The sequence below is a fragment of the Eumetopias jubatus genome, unplaced genomic scaffold, assembly GCF_037043125.1.
Source record: "Eumetopias jubatus isolate StellerSeaLion01/CBP00866 unplaced genomic scaffold, mEumJub1_p1.0 scaffold_10, whole genome shotgun sequence".
Taxonomy (NCBI): domain Eukaryota; kingdom Metazoa; phylum Chordata; class Mammalia; order Carnivora; family Otariidae; genus Eumetopias; species Eumetopias jubatus.
Window position 1 is genome coordinate 55,121,368 of NW_028274816.1, and position 21,979 is coordinate 55,143,346.

The following is a 21,979-nucleotide window of genomic DNA, read 5'->3' on the forward strand; positions in this document are numbered from 1 at the left end:
GAGCGTCTTGGTCACTCCTGTATTCCCAGCACAGCCGAGTAAGGGGCCAGGCACAGAGCAGGTACTGAGGGAATAGTTATTAAAAAACATCAGTCAATCTGGGGCACCTGGGTGGCTCAGTTGGTTAAGCGACTGCCTTCGGCTCAGGTCATGATCCCAGGGTCCTGGGATCGAGCCCCACATCGGGCTCCCTGCTCAGCCAGAAGCCTGCTTCCCCCCTCCCACTCCCCCTGCTTGTGTTCCCTCTCACACTGTCTCTATCTATCAATTAAATAAATAAATAAAATCTTTAAAAATAAATAAGTAAAGGGTGCCTGGGTGGCTCAGTTGGTTAAGCGACTGCCTTCGGCTCAGGTCATGATCCTGGAGTCCCAGGATCGAGTCCCACGTCGGGCTCCCTGCTCAGCGGGGAGTCTGCTTCTCCCTCTGACCCTCTTCCCTCTTGTGCTCTCTGGCTCTCATTGTCTCTCTCTCAAAAAATAAATAAATAAATAAAATCTTTAAAAATAAATAAATAAATAAGTAAAATAAATAAAAATAAAAACATCAATCAATCAGTCAACCAATGAATAAATAACCTCCCAACTACAAAAGAGCAAAAGGTACTCTTACAGTGGACAGACCTGGTGGTCACCACTCAAACCAAGTGGTCAAACTCAGCATCATCCATAATGGGACAAACTGACATCATGACCGGATGAAGGTGTCATGGGACAGACACAGCATCACCCACAGAGTTTTCCTGCTGAAAATGTCCACTCTGGGGCGGCGCCTGGGTGGCTCAGATGGTTGAGTGTCTGCCTTTGGCTCAGGTCATGATCCCAGGGTCCTGGGATTGAGCCCCGCATTGGGCTCCCTGCTCGGCGGGGGGCCTGCTTCTCCCCCTCCCTCTGCTTCTCCCTCTGCTCATGTTCTCTCTCTCTCTCTGTATCTCTGTGTCTCGAATGAATAAATTGAAAAAAGAAAAAAAGAAAATGTTCACTCTGAATCTAACCATTAGTCCAGAGTGTGGGTCATTTTCTGCAGGACAACTGAGCTGGAAGTTTTCAAAAATCCAAAGTCATACAAATCCAAAAAAGGCAGAGCTGTCCTAGATTTCACAAGATTAAAGAGATGACTATAAAATGTAATGTGTGGGCCACGACTGAATCCTGGGTTGGGCGGAAAGAAAATCTATAAAAGATATTTTGACATTGCTAGAGAAATTCAAAAACAAGCAGTTTCTTAGATGACATTATGAAATTATTAAGAATTTTCTTAGTGCTGGGCACCTGGGTGGCTCAGTTGGCTAAGTGTCTGCCTTTGGCTTAGGTCATGATCCCAGGGTCCCAGGATCGAGCCCCGCATCGAGCTCCCTGCTAGGCAGAGAGCCTGCTTCGCCCTTTTCCTCTGCCTGATGCTCTGCCTACTTGTGCTCTCTCTCTCTCTGTCAAATATATAAATAAAATCTTAAAAAAAAAAGAATTTTCTTAGTGTATAATGACTTTTTTGGATTGTGTGGGAGAAGGTCCTTATTCTTAGAAGACATACACATAAGTTTTTAAGGGTAAAGTGCCATGACATCTGCAAATTACTTTCAAATGATTCAGTGGAAAAAAAAATCTGTGTACATATGGAGACATATATAGAGACATAAAGCATTATAGACTAATGTTTGTGTGTCCCCCCCCCCAGTATATATGTTGAAGTCCTAACCCCCAATGTGATGGTATTTGGAGGTGGGGCCTCTGGGAGGTAATTCGGTTTAGATGAGGTCATGTGGGTAGGACCCCCCAGGATGGGATTGGTGCCCTTATAAGAGAGAAAGAGACACCAGGGGGCTCTCTCTCTCTCTCTGCCATATGAGCACACCGTTAGAAGGCAGCCGTCTACAAACCAGGAAGCAGGACCTCACCAGGAACTGAATCTGTTAGCACCTTGATCTTGGACTTCCCAGCCTCCAGAACAGTGAGAAAATAAATGTCTGTTGTCTAAGCCCCCCAGCCTGTGGTATTTTGTTATAGCAGTGCAATCTTAGACTCACAGACATAAGCACACAGATTCAAGATATCTGTAGGGCACAGACAAGGCACAATGTGAACAAGTGGTGAATCTAGTAAGGGTATCTGCGTGTTCTTTGTATAGTTTTTTCCATTTTTCTGTAGGTTTGATGATTTTCCAAATAAGATGTTGGGGACAACTAAACTGCAAAAAAAAAAAAATTTGAGTATGTAAAGAAAATATACCAAAATGTACGTAAGTGCTGATGATTTCTGGCAGGTAGGTTTTATGATGGTCTTGATTTTTAAATTTTCTCCTCTGAGGGCACCTGGGTGGCTCAGTCAGTTAAGCGTCTGCCTCGACTCAGGTCATGATCTCAGGGTCCTGGGATCGAGCCCCACATAGGGCTCCCTGCTCAGTGAGGAGTGTGCTTCTCCTGCTTCCTCTGTCCCTCCCCCCACTTCCCACCCCCGCTTGTGTGCGCTCTCTCTGTCTCAAATAAATAAATAAAATCTTAAAAAAAGTCATAAAAAATAATAAAAATAAATTTTCTCCTCTGAATACTGGGGACTTGCTCAGTTAAATGAGAGAGGAAAACCCAAAATGTACACATGATCAGATCCAGCAGTTGTCATTTCCAGGAATTATTCTTAAGAAACTAACAATGGGATGCACAAAGATTTAGCCCAGGGCCCCTGCAGCCCAGCATGGCTCTCTGGGGGAGGTCCTTTCTGGCTAATCACTGGGGTGGTGCCCTCCAGGGCAAGGAGAGGCTGTGCCATTGTGTGGTGTGTGGTGGGTCCATCTACTACTAAGTTTAAAGCTCAAGACCCAAGGTGACTGGATGGCTCAGTCAGTGGAACATGTGACTCTTGATCTTGCGGTCACGAGTTTGGGTGTGGAGATTACTTAAAAAAAAATTTTTTTTTAAAGATTTTATTTATTTATTTGACAGAGACAAAGCGAGAGAATGAACACAAGCAGGGGGAGTGGGAGAGGGAGAAGCAGGTTTCCCGCGGAGCAGGGAGCCCGATGTGGGGCTCCATCCCAGGACCCTGAGATCACGACCTGAGCTGAAGGCAGACGCTTAACGACTGAGCCACCCAGGCGCCCCGACATTACTTAGAAAATTTAAAAAAAATTTAAAAGCATAAAAATAAAGCTCAAGACCCATGGGCAAGTCAGAGGGGCGGGGGGCAAATCCTCAGGGGCCTTGTGTACTGCCTCCTGTCTCCTGCAAGATTAAGCACTAGATGCCTACGGAAGTAACCTGCTCACTAACATAGCTTGTAAAGACTTCCTTCCTTTCTCCTCTCACTTTCCTCCAAAAGTCAAAGGATAGCAGTAATTCATTCTCCTTGTAATTACCTTCCAAAGAGGGGAATAAGGGGCCCTATTTGCAGGGGGAGAAAAAGCAACTCGATTGTTTAAGAGGTACCGAGTTTCTGTTTGGAATGATGAAGAAGTTCTGCACAAAGAGGGTGTTGATGATAGTCGCACAGCACTCTGAGTGTACTTAATGCCACTGAATTGTATATGCAAAATGGCTAGAATGATCACTTGTATGTTACGTACATGTTGTCAATTTAAAAAGAAAAGATAATTTGGTAATGAGAAATGAGTCTCGGTACAGCTCTGTTTCACCCCCGACTGGTCAACAGGCATGGTATACCGCCATGCAATTCTGCCAGTAACCACCCAGAGTTAGTGCAGGCTCCACGGAGTGAAGGCTCAGTGCCACAGGATGGCTCCCACTCCAGGGAGCAGCCATGAGTGGGGTTCCCAAGCCACCTGCACTTCTGACCAACTGGCGACAAACTCAGGGGCTCCCGCAAACCCCCTTAGGTTCAAAACTTTGCTGGAACCACTCACAGAATGCCCTGGCAACGTTATACCTACTATTGCAGCAGGTAAGGTGTAGGAGGGATCGTGGGGCTTCCACCGGACAAGAAGGCTTTCAGCTGGCCCTTCAAACATGGCTGCCAACCAGGAAGTGTCTCAGGCCCAACAGGTAGGCAAGAGAGATGGGATTACTGGCTATGTGACTGAACCAGAAAGTCAGGCTGGCTTCGTCATCATCTTATGCTAGGTCTTTCCACCAGCCCCACCCAGAGTCACCTCAGTAGCATAACAAAGGTATACTTATCACTTATGAATTTAACAAAGGCTTCTGAAGCTATATAAGAACGAGTAAAACTGGCTAACAGATATATTCTTTATTACCCTACAAAGACGAAGGCAAGTACTCAACACACTCCCCCTCCCCACCCCGCATGAGCTATGGCTGCCATGATATGCACCAACCAGCGGCAGCCAGATGCAGGCCAGTGCCCTGGAGCAGTGCCTGCTGGGAGTCCCGACTCCTCCTCTTCTTCAGTAAGGGCCTCCCACCACATGTCTCTTCCCACTGGAGGCTCCCCAACCTTCACATCTCTCTCTCTCTTGCAGCTCACTTTCTCCTGCTGCTCCCATTCCTGCAAGGAAGGCTCCATCCCTCCAGAGGTGAGCGTGATGTGAGGGACAGGGAGGTCTGACCCCTCTGGGGTGGCAGAGGATGGGAAGGCTTTCTGGGGAACGTCTGAGAGGGAAGTATGAGATATCAGCCAGTTCAACTGAGACACTGAGTGATGAGCTGAGCCTCAGTCTCTGGAGGAACTGGGGGCCCTGGGCAGGGGCTGAAGGGCTCCAGCCCCCTGAGAAGCACAGGCTGTGGTCTCTGGAGGGGACCCTGGCCCGCTGGCTTTGCACGGGTAAGTCAGGGAAACAGCAAGAGACAGGGTCAGAAGGTTGGGGCTCTAGCAAACTGGGATTGTGCCAACTTCAAACCCAAACCATAAAGGCAGAGGGGCCAGCCCTAGGACCCATTTGGGACCCCATCCTCGGCCCCCAGGGGCCTGGACCGTGAAGGCAGCTGGTACTGAGTGGGGCCTAGGAAGGAAGGGCAAGGGCGTCGCCTACAGACGGGTGGCGCACACCTTCTACCTCAGTGCCTCTGCCCTGCTGTAGTACCAGCCTCAGGGCTGCAGCTGTGACCTAGCTCCCATTGCTCCCCACTTCGGGTTCTGGGGTAGCCCCTGTGAGGATCCCCCCTTGAGCTGCATGTGGGTGCTGGGGGCAGGGAGTGCTTCTTTGGCAGGAGCAGAAACGGGCCGTCTGCTGGGCTCAGAGGGAGAAGGGGAGTGATGGGCTGAGTCAAGAGCCAACATTGAGGCTCGTCCCACGAGGGGCCCAGCTGGTGAAGCTCTTCTTTTTTTTAAAAAAGATTTTATTTGTTTATTTGACAGAGAGAGACATAGCAAGAGAGGGAACACAAGCAGGGGGAGTGGGAGAGGGAGAAGCAGGCTTCCCGCTGAGCAGAGAGCCCGATATGGGGCTCGATCCCAGGAACCCTCGATCCCAGGAACCCGGGATCCTGACCTGAGCTGAAGGCAGACGCTTAACGACTGAGCCACCAGCGCCCTGGTGAAGCTTTTCTGTGAAAACTCCTGTAGTTCAACCTCACTTGGCACCTTAAAAAAAAAAAAAAAAAAAAGGCAAGGGCAAGAAAGAGCAGGGAGAAGGGCAGAGGCTGAGCCAGCCGTGTCTGGCCCCTAGGGGAGGTGCTGATGACAAGAAGGGAGCGGTGGCTGCCATGTGGCAGTGTGGCCCTGGACCCCAAGGACTTCGAGTGGAGCTGCTGCAGAGACTTCTACCCCTTCCACTGCCCCACGCAGAGGTGCTGCCAGACCGATGAACTTGTTCATCGTCATCCCCATGGACCCCCAGAAGTCTGAGACTGAGGACTGCAGGACGTACACCCAGGAAACCCTAGGTAGGTCCTGGCCCTGCTGGTGGTTTCTCCTTCTGATCCTTCTGCTCTCTTGGGGACACAGAGACCCCTTCCTCTTCCCTTCCTTTCCAGGACCTCTGCTCTCCACAGAGAGACATGTGCTACCAGATGGGGGCGGGGGGGTCTGTGTCCCAGCTTCCCCCGTGTGACTTTGGACAAGTGTCCTGCCCTCTCTGGGCCCAGTTTACCTGTCACCAGGTGAAGGGGATGCAGAAGAACTTCTCATCCAGACAGAGGCGGGCTGGGGCTTTCGTGGTCCCTTCCCACAGCCCCCAAAGTGACACGTCTGGAGAGGAGTGTCCTCTCTGTTTGCAAGTCAACGGGACAGCCCTTCTTGTGTTCTGCCCTCTTTCGAGCCCTTCCCCTCCCCCAACCAGGTCCCAGATCCCCATGCGTGTGATGGGAAGTCCCCTGGGTATCCCGCAAGAATGTCTGACTCCACATGTATGCAGGAATGGGTGTGTGGGCAAAGTGGAGAGGCTCATCTTGTTGTTGGAAGTCATGATCAAGTGGAAATCACCCAGTGGCCACCATCCAGCAGCTGGGCCACCTGCTGCCCCTTCAAGGGTCTCATAGGGGTATTTCAAGATCAAGGGAAACCCTGTCCCTAAACCTGGACTGGTCATGACCAGGGTGTCTGGATTTCTCTTCTCTACATGTTACAGAGTAAAATGAAGAGCGGTGGGAAGATCTGTGCACATTCTTGCGTGAAGATACCCCGATGGCGTAGCGTGTAAATGAAGGGTGTACGTTATGAACCGGTTTTGATGAAAAGCAAATTCTACTGTTTTTAGCCCCCGTTTCTGCTGGGTGGTGCGTCATCAATAAAAGCCTATCCTTCACTCAGTGTCAGCCTTTTATTGGCTTGCTGCACGTGGGGGTGGAGGGGACGAACTCTTGTTGGCTTCAGTTACAGTAATTGGCTGTAATGGCTTAAACATTCATCAGCTCAAACAGGACAGGTGAGGTTCTGCTCCAGAGCAGTTGGTGTTGCGGTTCCTGGTCTCATGCTCCCCTCAAAAAAGCTGAAGACCGCTGGGGCTATGATACTTCTCTAAGGTCCCCAGACCTACTCTCTCCATTCTTGCCAGGTCTCGTCTGCTCCCAGGAGGCTGAGTGCTTGGGAAGGCATCACCGCGAACCGTCCTCTGGATGCTGGTGGGCACTCACTTTGGACAGCACCCACAAGAGAGGAGGGGGATGGGAGGAAGTAGAGGTGGGGAACATCTCTCCTGTTCCCCCGCAGGGCCAGCGGCTGTGCCCTTGACCTGAGGGTGCAGTTCTTGCACCTGCTCATCTGGGATGGGCTCCTGGTGCCCTGCTGAGATCTCGGGATGGCTATCAGCTTTGCTGTGTCCACTCCCTGGGTCCCTCAGCATCCTTCCCCAGATCCCTTCAGCGACACCTGCATCCTGCACTGAAATCTCTCCAATAACCAAAACTAACAAAGGAAACCAACACGAAAAGCTTGCGGAGCTCCCTAGGGCTCTGGGGGACCACGCCCCGTGGCAGCCGAGCCTCCGCACATTCTGTACCTTTTCAGAGGACACCCTCCCCTCTGGAACTTCGGCTTAAGCCAGAGCTCCTCTGGAGACCAGTTCATAAGTCAGCTCGCACCTGGCCAAGTGTGAAGCCCTCTCCTCTGAGACTCTTTAATGATCACTTAAAAGACAGATACAGAACACTTGATAGGATGATTCCCACTTTGTACATATGTGCATATCTACCGACATATATACAAATGCGTAACTTTTTCTCTGCCGACACTCACACGCGCGTGCACTCACGCAGAGGACATGAAACATAGCTAGAAGTGAACACTGATCATCTCTGGATAGCAGGATTACAGATGATTTTTATCATTCCACTTTATGTTTTTCAGTGTTGCTGAGTTTTCTGTAGGGAGCCTGCTGTGCCTTGAAATACGTAGAAAATAATGACTGGAAAACAAAGAAATGACCTGAATGGAATTCATTTCTGGACGGACCAGTGTTCACAGGTGTCAGGTCATGCAGAGCCTCCTTTCCCTGCATGCTCTCCTCTCCACGGCCCACAGCCTGTGTAAGCTGGTTGCCGACCTCTCATTCCCGTCCCACTAAGCTGCACACTCTAAGCTCTGGGAGAGGAACATTAAAAAAAATGTTTTTATGGATTTCCTTTCCACTGGCATCTCTGGGCCTTTGCACATGCTGTTCTCGCTACATCTGGGCTCCCCTGGATTTCACCCCATGCACCTTTTTCCCTTTGTTAATTTCAGTCTGTGTCCTTACATTGGAATCAACATGAGTATATCAGTTTTTCTGAGTCCTAGGAGTCCTAGCAAATCATTGAGCCTGAGGGTGGCTTGGGGGACCCCCACCCAAGGAGATTCAAAGATTCTAAGATGTGGTTCTTGTAAAACCCTTCACACAGTGCCTGCAACGCAATAAATGTGAAATCTAGGAGAATCACTTCCTCTGTGCCTCAGTGTCCTCTTCTGCAAAACGGGGGGCCACAATCATCCTGTACTCTTAGGATGGGGATGTTTATAATTTGGGGTGAAGAAGCTCTTCCCAAACAAGGGAGGAAAAGTAAGAGCCATAAAAGAAAAGATGGGAAAATCTGGCTTATCAAAATTAAAAGAAAAAATTGTAGGACAAAAGACACCCTAAACAAGCATTAAGGACAAGTAAAGCAGGCATTCATCACAGGAATTCGAGTGTCCAATAAACAGCTATGCCAAACCCGCTAGGGGTCATCAGGGAAGCACCGAGCATGTCCCCCATGCCAAGCATCTTACCGCACAGCTCCAATGAGAGGTTTGCCAGAAAGCCACGGGAGGACAGAGGCAGAAACGGGAGGGGTGTGGCAGTGAGCCTGGGAGTGCGGGGGGTCACCAGCAGCTGGCAGAGGCAAGGAACAGGTTCTCCCCCTAAGGGAGGGAGGACGGGGCGCCTGGGGCGCTCAGTCGGTGAAGCGTCCGCCTTTGGCTCAGGCCATGGTCCTAGGATCGAGTCCTGCATCAGGCTCCCTGATCAATGGGGAGCCTGCTTCTCCCTCTGCCTGTCGATGAGATTTGCCTGTTCCCGAACTTTGTATCAAAAAACAAACAAACAAACAAACAAAAAAACCCAGAGGATTACAACCTAGAACAGCACAGATGCATCTCCCAGATACTATGTGGAACAGAACAAGCCAGATCCCAAAAGAGAACATTCCATACCAGTCCACCAGATACAAAGTTCAGGAACAGGCAAATCTCATCGACAGTGACAGATTTCAGAAGAGTGGTTACCGCTGGGAGGGGGTGCTGCCTGGGAGGCAGTAGATCAGAAGGGAGCATTCCTGGAAACGTCCCCTGTCTCCATCGGGGTGCTGGTTAATATGTATATCCATTTGTAAGAATCCACTGAGACATACACCAGGGCAGTTTATATACTTTACGGTATGCTTATGTTATTTCAACTAAAACCATAATTAGAAGAAAAGAGAAACAAACATCCAATAAGGAAAATGACCCAAGGTTAGAAACAAGACAATCTGGAATAAATAAATTGCCCAGTAAAATAATAAGCCAGTAAAGGTAGGATCACTTTTTCAATATATACTACTTAAACGTGCTGTCAAAATACCCATGTCCATAGTCGAGAAGTTATTTTTCCTCCCCGGCAACACAGCAGAAAACCACAAGAAGTGCCTGGAAAATCCGGGCCCTCCATTAGGCCAGCAAAGTGGAGTAGCCTTGTTCTTTCTTTGAGAGGTCAGAGCTACTCGGGGTGAGCCATCAGAGAGAGACTGAGGGAGTGTATTAGTCTCCTCTGACTGCTGTAACATACTACCTACCATGAACTTGATGACTCAACCCAGAAATGTGTTCTCTCTCAGTGCTGGAGAGCAGAAGTCCAAAATCAGCATCACTGGGCCGTGATCAAGGTGTCAGGTGAGCTGCAGTCCCTCCAAAAGCTCAAGAGGAGAATCAGTTCTCTGCGTCTTCCAGCTTCTGGTGGCTGCTGGCTTTCCTGGGCTTCTGGCTGCCCCACCCCATCCTCACCTCCATCTTCATGTGGCCTCTCCTCTGTGTGTGTGTGATTTCCCTCCGACCATCTCTCATGAGCACACTGTGATAGCAGGTAGGACCCGGTCAGACAATCCAGAAAAATCTCTGCATCTTAAGATTTTTTTTTTAATATTCTATTTATTTATTTGACAGAGAGAGACACAGCGAGAGAGGGAACACAAGCAGGGGGAGTGGCAGAGGGAGAAGCAGGCTTCCCGCGGAGCAGGGAGCCCGATGCAGGACTCGATCCCAGGACCCCGGGATCATGACCTGAGCCGAAGGCAGACGCTTAATGACTGAGCCACCCAGGGCGCCCCTGCATCTTAAGATCTTTAACTTCCTCATGTCTGCAGAACTTTTATCATGTGAGGTCACATTCACAGGTTCTGGGGATGAGGACTTGTGCGCTTGTGGAGGCGGGGAGAGCGCACCATTCCATTCTGCCTATGCCAGGGTCAGGGGAGAAGGGCCTGGAGGCTACAGGCTGGCTGGGATTTGGCCAGGTTTCTTGTGATTCTCATGGATTCACTGACTCCGGAGATGTCATGCAGGAGAGTTAGTGAGTGACAGAGGGAGGCGTAAAGGGTCCACACTAGAGAGGTCCCATGGGGAGAAACTGAGGCTCCTGCCAAGAGCCAGCTCCAATTTGCCAGCCTTGTGAGTAACCCTCCTTGCAAGTGGACTGTACACCTGTCAAGTCTTGGGGTGACTTCAGTCCCGGCCCAAACCTCATGAGAGATCCAGAGCCAGAACCACCCAGAATGCCCAGCTAAGCCGCTCCCAACTCTCTGACCCTCAGCAACCCTGTGAGATGACAAACATTGAGTGTTGCTTCAGACTCTTCATGTTTGAGTCAGCTGAGTAGTAACTAATACATGTGGCTGCAACAGGGTCCTCCGAGGGACTTCATCCTTACCCCAAACCTCATTGTTCTCAACGACGCTGCATTTCTCTGGTTTTACATACCCAGAACTTAATTTAGGAAAGCTGAAGAGAGCAGAGCGTTCATCACCTACCACTCACTGTCTCCCTGCTCGGTCATGACTAGCCAGGCACCATGTTTCTATGTGACTGCAGGTGCCCCCAGGGAGATGCAGACATGGGGGTAACACAGCATCGGGCAGCTTGTCCCTAGGAGATGCTCATGCTCGTGCGGGACATGGTAATTCTGGGCATGCTAAAATCTGGAAGACAAACTCTGATCTCTGCTTAGATGCCCCCACCCCCAACTCCAAACTGGCAGATTCGCCACATGCGGCACCTCCCCCCAGAACAACCTTTAAGATAATAGGTGACATTCACTGCCAGATGGAAAGACTGACGCTGGCTCTCAGTCCCACCAGCAATATTCCCGACACTTCAGGTTGCTGAGAGAAGCTCAGTGTTAGAGGTATGGAGGGATTAAATGGGTCTGTGACAAAGAGCCTTGGCCACCCAGCTTGGTACTAAGCACTCAACAGACTGACGCTCTTATTATTTTATTCCACAGAACCTAGCCGTTCTGCAGGAAGCAGGCTGAAAAGGCTGCGTGCCATACGATGAAAAACTATCTGACATTCTGGAAAAGAAAATAAGAACACCTGGGGTTGCTTAGGGGCTCAGGGAGAGGGAAGGGAGGGAGGAACAGGTGGAGCACAGGGGTTTTTTAGGGCAGTGAAGCCATTCTGTGTGATACTCTAACGGTGGATACATGGCATTATACATTTGTCCGAACCTGTAGAATGTAGAACACTGAGTGGAAACCCCAGTGAAAACTATGGACTTTAGTAACGTGTCAATATTGACCCGTCAATTGTAACGAATATACCACACAAGTACCAGACGGTAATCACAGGGGCAGCTATGAATGGATGGGGGGTTGCGGGGGAGATACATGGGAATTCTCCATATTTTCTGCTCAATTTTTCTGTAGACCTAACACTGCTCAAAAAATATAAAGTCTATTAACTTTTTAAAAATACATATCAAGGCACAAGAATAACTCAGATAAATCTGAACATAAGAACAAGACTGCCAGGTGGCTGAGAAGAGATCAAAATATATTTTCAGGGGCACCTGGGTGGCTCAGTTGGTTAAGCATCTGTTTTCCGCTCAGGTCGTGATCCCAGGGTCCTGGGATCGAGCCCCACATCGGGCTCCCTGCTCCGCGGGGAGCCTGCTTCTCCCTCTGCCACTCCCCCTGCTTGTGTTCCCTCTCTCGCTGTGTCTCTCTCTGTCAAATAAATAAAATCTTTAAATATATATATATATTTTTTCAAAGTCTTGTCATTCAAAACAAGATGGTGTTGGAGCATGACAGACAAACAGACGGTGGGACAGGACCGAGGAAGAGGTGCCAGTGTCAAGGGGACATAGTGGGTACTGCTGTCCATTCCCAGGGGAGGCGGGAAAGGATGGCGCATCCCTCACACACTTCAAAACACGAGCCAACCATTCATTTGGAAACTGAAGAACACAGATCCTGACCTTCCACTCTTCAAAAACCACAACAGAACAGAACAAAAAGCTACTCTTGATAGATGACTTAACCACAAAGAAAACTTGAATAAAAGTACGAGAAAGTAGAGCTGTAGATAGATATCCTTGAGGTAAAGGAGTCCTTCTCACAGAAAAAAATCCAAATGCCTTAAAGGAAAAAGACTAATGGATTTGGTTATTTTTTCTTTTAAAGATTGATTTATCCCAGGACCCTGGGATCGTGACCTGAGCCGAAGGCAGACGCTTAACGACGGAGCCACCCAGGCGCCCCTATTTTATTTTTTTTAAGTTTATTTATTTAAATCATGTCTACACCCAACGCGGGGCTCAAACTCACAACCCCAAGACCAAGAATCGCATGCTCTTCCGACTGAGCCAGGCAGGCACCCCAGATTTGGTTATTTTATTTTATTTTTTATTTATTATTATGTTTTAAGATCTTATTTATTTATCTGACAGAGATAGAGAGAGAGAGAGAGAGCACAGGTAGGCAGAGAGGCAGGCCGAGGCAGAGGGAGAAGCAGGCTCTCCGCCGAGCAGGGAGCCCAATGCGGGACTCGATCCCAGGACCCTGGGATCACGACCTGAGCCGAAGGCAAGACGCTTAACGACTGAGCCACCCAGGCGCCCGATTTGGTTATTTTAAAACGAAAATAGTTTTCAGTTGGACAAAACATACCAGAAACGAACATTAAAGGGACAGTGAAAACAGGCATTTTCCAAAAACAGTACAAATGTCCAATAAATGGCTACAAAGATGCTCGACCTACAGGTAAGTAGGAAAATGTAAGTTAAAAGAACAATTACAGTCCACGCGCACTTCTACTGCTTGAAAATCTTTCAAGTTGGATCATTCCACGTGTTGACACTCCGCAGAATTTTCGAGGGCGTTTTTATATTACATTCAGTTCCTTCAGCTCTTGGCATCTAAGGAAAGACTCACGCTGGCCAGAGAAGCACATAAAGACCGCTGAGTGTCGCAAGAGGGTAGCAGCGGACAGCTCATAAGGGGGTCTCAAGTGTGACCAGATCATTCTTAAAAGGGGTCTGCCAGAGTTCCCCCAAACGGGAGGCAGGATTCCTTTCAGGGAGGGGACTTTGGTTTCTCTGAAATGGCTGAACTTTTATGAAGAGAGTGTGCAATCTAGAAAAAAGAAGAGTTCAAGGCACAGGGATGGGCCCTTTGAGCGCGGTGGGCACATTGGATGTGACGGAGCCATCGGTGACCAGCCCCCACCCCTGGTCCATGACCGCCCTTACCTGGCAGAGGTGCCTCTGGGGAGCCTGACCTGGGCACTGCCATTCTAGGGGCGAGGGGCACTCTAAGCCCAGGGGTCCCAAGTCCCAGACCACCACCTCCACTTTCCTCATTCCTCTAGGAGGTGCCACATGGACAGCAGGAGCGTTCCCTGAGGAGGGAGTCGAGATAATGTCAGAGACACAGCCTGAGAGTGAGCTCAGTGACGTCAGAGATGAGTAAAGATGAAAACTGTCTTCCCAGCCCTCCCTGGCTACAGTTCAGAATAACAAAAACCTGCCAAAGGGCGTCCAAATCTGAGACGACCTGGGGATAAGGAAGGGCAGGGGCTCCCAATATCTCCTTGTGCCTGGTTCTGCGGTAGCCTCACCGTCTTGGGATATGCCAGTGTTTCCCTTCTAGGTGCACAGAGCAAAAAACCTAGAAGCTTTCAGTGACACCCCCACATGCCATCGCTCAGCAAACCCTGTCTGCCCCACCTCTGAAATGCTAATATGCCCAGAACCCCACTTCTCCCCCTGGTCCGGCCACCATGCCCCCCACACCTGGACAATCACAGTCTTCTCTTTACGGGACGGGCAGCTTTCACCTTTGCCCCCTCATAGTCCGTCGGGAGGGACCCTAAGTCAGCCCATATCCCTCCTCTGCTCAGAGATCCCACGGCTCCTGCCTTGCCCAGAATAAAAGCCAAAGGCCCAGGGCAGCCCACTTTATGTAGGTCTGTATAATACATACATAAGCATATGCCCTTCTTTTTTTTTTTTTTAAGATTTTATTTATTTATTTGAGAGAGAGAGAGAATGAGAGATAGAAAGCACGAGAGGGAAGAGGGTCAGAGGGAGAAGCAGACTCCCTGCTGAGCAGGAAGCCCGATGCGGGACTCGATCCCGGGACTCCAGGATCATGACCTGAGCCGAAGGCAGTCACTTAACCAACTGAGCCACCCAGGCGCCCAATGCCCTTCTTTATGAGATAGAAAAAAATAAAAAGTAACAGAGTGCATTGCACATGGTGACGGCAATTATCATTTAGCGAAACTTTTGTTCTAACAATATATGTAATACATAATGTATGATGTTAACATTGTGTTATCGAATACATATAACAGGTTTTATATGTTTATAATACATATTAGGTACAAAGGATACATCTGTATCTGTGGCTTTTCTTCATGAAAAGGAATACGGTAAGAAGTTATCAGACTGCAAGCTACGTATTAAGGGTATTTAGTGAAATTTTCATTCCAATGATACACACACACAACATATACTATACAATGTTATGTTAAATATTACATAAAAAGTATTGTATTATATACTATGTCACATAATGCATGAATTATGCCATATTTATAATACATAGAGTGTGAACTGTAAGTTATATAAATATGTATATGGTATAAACTCTGCTTCTCACTGTGGCTTGCCACCATGGGTTGAAAGATGGAGACTTTTTTTTTTTTTTTTAAGATTTTATTGATTTATTTGAGAGAGGAGCAGAGGGAGAGAGACAAGCAGACTCTTGAGCGCGGAGCCCGACGCGGGGCTCAATCTCATGACTCTGAGATCATGACCTGAGCTGAAATCAAGAGTCGGGCGCTCGACCAACTGAGCCACCCAGGCGCCCCATAGACTCTTGAGATCCGTGTGCAGTAGGGTTATGGCAGAGTCTTTGGGGAACGACGCCTGCAGGTGGGGAGGGAAGGAAGCAGAGCTGGGTATGGAGTAGTTGAGGAGAGATGCAGTCGCCAGTCCTCTGGGGTGCCCAGAGCTGGTAGGAGCCTCCAGAGCTGGGCCAACCAAGACAAGGGTGCTGGTTGATCTTCATTCTCCTGACTCCCCTTGCTTAACTATATTCCAGGGGTCAGTAAACTCTTCACTCCTGAACTCTGCCACTGGATCAGCCCTTTACATCTTTACTGCCCAACTCCTGCACTAGACGACAGCTCCGAAACGGTGAGAGCCCTTGTCTTGTTCCTGGTCGACTCCCAGCTACGACAATGGGGTCAGGCTTACAGTACGTGCTAACGAGTTGTCTGACAAGTGGGTGCAGGGCACCCACTCGATTCTCCTTTGGGCACGCTTCCCTCCATCCATTGGGGTCGGGGGCCCCAGGCCTGGACGTTTGAGAGTTACAGTGGCTAGCACAGGGACGGTTATATGGGCAGATGAATCAGGCAGGGGCTTACCAAAGTCCACTTTCTCTAGGGGTGGCTTTCTCTAGGCAAGGGGCTGCCGGACTGGAAAACCAACAGAGAGGACAATGGAGCCGAGCCAGAGATGGGAGAGGCAGAGCCCTCAGGACAGCTGGGAGGCTTTTGTGAGCCAGTGTAAATGGGTTTCTGTATTTTTCTGCCCTAGTCCTGAGTCCCTCAGGAGGGGAGGAGTCTGGATTCAGTGAGGCCCCTTCTTCGCAAATCACCGCGGGGCAGGCAGGTAACATTGGAAAAGCAATGTCTGTGAACGGACATCCCCCCACCGGACTGGGGGTGCCATGAGGGCAGGGTTGTGGCTGTCTCGCTCCCTGCTGGGACCCCAGCATGACACAGAGCAGGACAGGGTACACAGTGGACACCTGAAAGTTTCCTGAATGAAAGGATAATTGGAGGACGTTTTTCCTAAGGTTGTAACGGGGTTTTTTTAAAGATTAAAAAAAAACAACAACAACACACATCAACTTGCAGACAACCAACTTCGTTTATAAATTTATTCTACCCCTCTCCCCAAGTCGCAAATGTATACACAACTTTAGCTAGTAGGAAACCAGAGTAAGGAAGCATCCTTCGGTCTCAGCCTCCTGCTTTTTGAGAGGGGATTCTTTGCATTTCCACACACCCTGAACCCACCCAGTGGGTGAAGCCGATGCATCCCACAAGGTCTGGCCACACGGAGGGACACGCAGGGCTGAGTTCGGAGTATTGGGACGTGACAGTAATGCCACATCAGGGTCAAGATGGCGCAGGGGCTTGAAGCTTGGGCTCTGGTATAAGACTGTCCAGCTCCTGGTCCCACTTCCGCTTTTTTTGCCTGTTGTGTCTTTGGGCAGGTGACTCCCCCTTTTTGTACCTCAATTTTCTCATTAAAGAAATGAAAATACTGTTAATGGCCACTATTTATTGAGATGATGGGTGGGAAGGGGCGTACGTCACAGTCGCTTAGCCTCCAGCAACCTGTGCTCCAGAGATGGGTCAGTGCCACAGGGCACCCCCAGGAGTAGCCATGGAAACTGGGCACTGAGCCCTCTCACCTGGCTCCGCCCATCCCTCCTCCCCCAGTGCTCTCTCTCGGTATCTTCTTATTTATCTACTCAGGTCACTTCCGATTTTATTTTATTTTATTTATTTTTACTTAGAGCACGAGCAGGGGGAGCAGGAGAGGGAGAAGCAGACTCCGCACTGAGCAGGGAGCCCGATGCGGGGCTCGGTCCCCGGACCCTGGGATCATGGGCCGAGCCAAAGGCAGATGCTTAACCGACTGAGCCACCCACGCACCCTCACTTCCGATTTTAAAGACACCTCCACCCAGGACCCACCTCCTCAGCTCCCTCTACAGTCAGCTTCTCCCCCACTTCTAGAAGGAATTAAGATGATCTTTCAGGACCCCAGTTTCTTGGTTTTCTGTCTGGGTAGGTGTTGTGTCCAGATCACCCCGCCTGCCCCCACCCCAGCCTCCCGGAGCCCTGGCAGTGAGGTGAGGGACTGAAGAGTTGAGAGAAAGCCTGCCCCTCCCGCTTCACCTACAGCTTCTTGGAACCCAACCCAGGTAGAATGGATCTTGGATCTGACCCCATTCATTAAATGCAAAGATTTCAGGTGTGGTCTGGGGCTGCTTGGACTGGAAATTGAGGGCCCCCCCACTCTCAACGCTGCCTCTGGGAAATGCCTTGGGCCTCTGTGGAGATCCCTAACCACCCCTCCTCCCCAGTAACTGCCTCCCTGCTCCCCTCTCCCCTACCGGTGCTCTCCAGCACCCTGCACCCCTTTTCCATCTCCTTCCCTGAGCCCTGACCCCGCACTCTGCTCTGATTACTTCACCACCTTGGACAGCGAGTCCCTCATTGGCTTCATGGCCATGGGCAAGTCCCTTTGCCTTCCCTGGGCCTCAGCTTCCCCAACAGGGAGAGTGTTCATAGGATCACTGTCCACTCACACACATCAGCTTCTCTAATTTTAACGAGGCTTGTACCCATTTTGAAGATCCCTACATCCTCAGACACATCCTAAAGATGACTTCCTCATTCTGGGGCTCTTTTATTCAGGCAACATAACATGGACGGTCTGCAGAACAGAATGCAGACTGGTGGGAGCTATACCCCCACTGCATCAGTGAGATCCCCGGAAGAGACACCCCATAGTAAATGCTGGTTCCAGGATTGTTCCTATCACGCCTGTGGGGAAGGCCACATGTCCCATGGGGTTTGCAAGGGTCCCAGCGTCCTCTTTGGGGTGGGGAGGTGTAGTGGGTTGAATGGTGGCTCCCTAAGAGATATGTCCACACCCATGGAACCTGTGACTGACTGTGAGTGTATCTGGGGAAAAAAAAAAACAACTCCGTAAATAAGTTAAGAATCCTGAAGTGAGATCATCCTAGGTTTAGGGTGGGCCCTAAATCCAAAGACAAGTGCCTTTATGAGAGACACGAGGAGAAGGCCACATGAAGATGGAGGCAGAGATGAGAGATCTGCAGCCACAAGGCAAAGAATGCTTGAAGTCACCAGAAGTTAGAAGAGGCAAGGAAGTATCTTCCCCCAGGGCCCTCGGATGGAGCATGGCCCTGCTGAGTCTTTGATTTTAGATCTGTGGCCTCCAGAACTGCGAGAGAACACTTTTCTCTGGTTTTAAGCCATCAAGTTTGTGGTCATGTTATGGTAGCCCTGGGAAACTAAGAACGGTTAAGACCAACCGGTGGCCTAGTCTAGTGGGATGGAGGTGAGGCCAAGGGCTCTGGAGGCACGGGGGCACCACCGCGTGAAGGGTGACGGATGGACCGGCCCAGAGCCCCAGGAGAGAAGGGCAAGGGTACACAGGTCAGCCGATCTGGATGGAACACAAGGAATGTGGTGGCAGTGCGCTGAGAGGCCACGGAGGAGGACCTGTCAGGAAAGGCTCAGGGACTTGGAGAACCGCTAAACGGGGGGATGAGGCTGAAGGACAGGCTGGATTTAGCCTTAGGCAGGATCCATTTTTCCACCACAGAGGGGGTGATGGGAGGGTGCTGCCAGAGAGGACCCTGCACAGACATCCTAGTAGGTTGTGCCAGACTGAAGGACTGGGGGGTAGGGATCTGTTGGAATATTCCACTTGGGGTCTCGCAGGGTGCCACAGATCAGGTTAAGGGGGAAGATACAGCATCCAGTGGTTCAAGCTTTCCCCTCAGAGAGAGTGGTGAAACCCAGCCAGAGCCCACCTTAGATGCTGGGACACTGCATTTCTGTACAATGGTCTGTGCCAATTCACAAGGGAAGCGGGGCGAGGTTCCAGGGAAAAGGATGAGCCCCAGGGCAGGTTAACATTTATCACGGAAATGGGGGCTGGAGGGGGTTCACGGCTCGATTCGGCTCAAGTCCAGTCCGTTGTTCCTCCTGCCAGAAGAGTGAGCCTGTTGTCTTCCTGGCTGGGACGGCACAGGTCCGTGTGGTGTGGGGTTGGGGTGGAGCGCTGAGCACTGTGGTCTGTACCGAGGAGCTGGGGCTTGGAGGGCGCTTCGTGGGACCGCTTCACCGGCGGGGGGCTGGCCCCCGCGGAAGGTACCGGGGGGAGAGGCTAACTGAATCCAAGTTCCATCAAGATCCCGGTGGCTTCCGCTGGGCCAGCGCAGGCGGGGGTAGCACGGGGAGAAGGCCACATCGGGGCACACACAACCACGGCCAAGTTCAGACTTGAGCAGACTCCTGTACCTTGGCCGCGGATACCGCCTGGGACGCGGACGAGGCCTGGGACGCGGGCGGCGGGTCCCGGGCGCAGAGCTGGGCGCGCACCTCTCGCATCTGCTCTTGTAGCTCCTCCAGGGCGCTACGCGCCGGCGCCGCCTGCATCTGCGCCTGCAGGGCCTCCAGCGCCAGCGCCAGGCGGCCCACCTCGTCCTGCATCGCGTCCCAGGCGGCGCGCTGCTCCTCCTCCTTGTGACGCTGGTGCGTCTGGTGGCGCCAGTACTCCAGCACCAGGCAGCCGCCGCCCACGACGAAGATGGTGGCCTCGCCCAGCAGCTCGGCGCCCAGCTCGGCGGCCGCGTCCTCGTTCAGCGGCTTGATGACTGTGCCCCGGAAGCCCATGATGCGCATCTTGGTCCGCATCTCCACCCAGTGGTACACTGCAGGGGAAGAGAGGGGTCAGGTCGTGCGCCAGGAGCCCCCTACAAGCCCCACCCCAACGCGCTTCGGGCGTCCAGGCTGGAGCAATGGGGACACCACCACCAGAACCACGCGGGGGTGGGGGATCGCCTTAAACAAGACCCGCACTGGCCTAGCCCAGCGATGTTGAGTCACTGGCCTGGGGTGACCCCAGGGTATCTTTTTAAATTTCCCAAAGGATTCTGCCAAGCAGCCGGGAATCAGAAACCCTGCCCAGGAAGGGAAGTCCTCAGTCTGGTTGAGGGGTGGGGGGCAGGGAATGCCCCTGTAGGGTTACAAAGAGCTCCCAGGACCCAAAGTCCCCGGAAGGTGTACAGATTCAACTGTCGGAGGCTTTAGCCTTAGCCCCCTCTGCTCCTCCCCTCAAGCCACCAGTGGGACAGCCAAGCATTCCTCCTCCCCCGACACAGTCGTCCAACCCACTTCTCAGGAGAAAGAACCCCCGCCCAATTTCTTTCCGAATCTTCCCCAAATTCAGAGTTAGGGCTGTAGGGTAGGGGGCCTTCCTGGCTCCAAAGAAAGGGCCACTGGCAGGTGGGAATGCATGTGAAGTGATTGTGAACAGCAGGTAACCAATCCTCTTGGCAAGTCTGGTGGCTCCCATCCTCCTCTATTTTCACCAACCCTGAGGATGTAGCTAACAGTCTTGGGAGCTCTTCACAGCGAGGTGCGGGGCACGTACCTTGGAAGAGGCTCACGAGCCGACTGCTGCTGCTGGACCAAAAGCTTTCTTGCCTAGCTGCTTCTTTGTGCAGGGAGATTCTCAGCCTCTGAGTCTTAAAAACCAAGGCAGAATTATGCCGGCCCCTGACTCTCTCCTGCAGTAATTCATATTTGTCCAGGATACACGAAATCGCTGTCTAGTTCATTTGGAGACTCACGTCCAACACAGCACTTCACTTCTAATGTTTCATAATCATCCACATCAATGCATAATATATGAGGTGTTTTAAATGCATTGTGCACTAGTAATTTTAAGAACCCAGAGGAAGTTATTTGAACATTTATAACCTTATGGTCCCCGGAAATGAAACAAAAATTAAAATCTGGATTTCTGTGCATATTTTGGTTGCTGACACATACTTTATTAGAATTCTGCAAGGGAAGTGTAAACAGAAGTTCAAGGACAAAGTTCAGGGAACAATGTGAAATTTCTGACTGTAAAGGAACAGCTTGTTCGGTTTTTTCCCCTTTAAACCAAAAGTAGCAGGCGCCAAATCACAAGTTACGTGAATTGCATTCGATACTCTGAAGGAAGGATGGCGCCAACTCTGAAAATATCAATATTCATGACACACCAGAAATTATAGCCTCTGCATCTACTTGAATTCATGGAGAAGTTTTAGCTGTCACCTTGAAAATGCACTAGGGGGTATATAACTTTTCAATGTTTTAAAGGGGCGGAGCAGCAAAAATGTTGGACGAGCTCTGCCTGGAGCCAGCAGTAGGATCTAAGGAGCCCAGCCACCCCCCCAAACCTCCATCCCCCCACCCGTGAACTGCCCGCTGCGGTGCTCACTGTTACCACTAATTGTTACGGAGGCCCTGGTGTTGTGGGGTTCCTGGGGTCCGGGCTGTGCAGACTCCTCCCACACTGAGGGCCTAGCTTCAGGCCAGGCTGGGGTCCACCTGGAGCTCTGTCACCTACTGCAAGGACAGCCCACTTTGAGCCACCTCTGTAAAATGGGGAGGTGATGACCACACACCAGCCCTGGGGTGCTGGGCCAGGGGGCCGGGCCTGTAACTGTCACGTGATCCTTCATGTCAGGCCCACAAAGCATAGCGGCCGGAGAGTGGTGAGGGGAGACAGCACCAGCCTCCACCGGCCTCCCTGGGCGAATGTCCCAGCACCCCACTGTGGACCGAGCAGGACGACCTGGGTCAGTGGTCGAGGCCAGATGTGCAAATGGGAGTGGGCACGAGGGGTGGCGGCATACATGCAGGCATAGGAAATGAAACTGAAGGGTGTGTGTGTGAGAGAGAGAAGGCTTTCAGAGCCGGGGTCGATGGCAGTCTCAGATTTGGGGTTCAGGAAACAAGGTCCGCGTGG

General features: G+C 50.9%; 1 protein-coding gene across 1 annotated transcript in view; it reads right to left on the reverse strand.

Annotated features, from left to right (window-relative positions):
- Nucleotides 1–16,273: 16,273 nt before the first annotated feature.
- The window catches only part of LOC114197177 (optic atrophy 3 protein-like), a 50,050-nt gene continuing 44,344 nt past the window's right edge, over nucleotides 16,274–21,979 (reverse strand). The window contains exon 2 of the mRNA XM_028088124.2: nucleotides 16,274–19,889. Coding sequence (XP_027943925.1) covers nucleotides 19,453–19,889 — 437 coding nt within the window. The 3' untranslated portion in view covers nucleotides 16,274–19,452. The remainder of the gene's footprint in view (nucleotides 19,890–21,979) is intronic.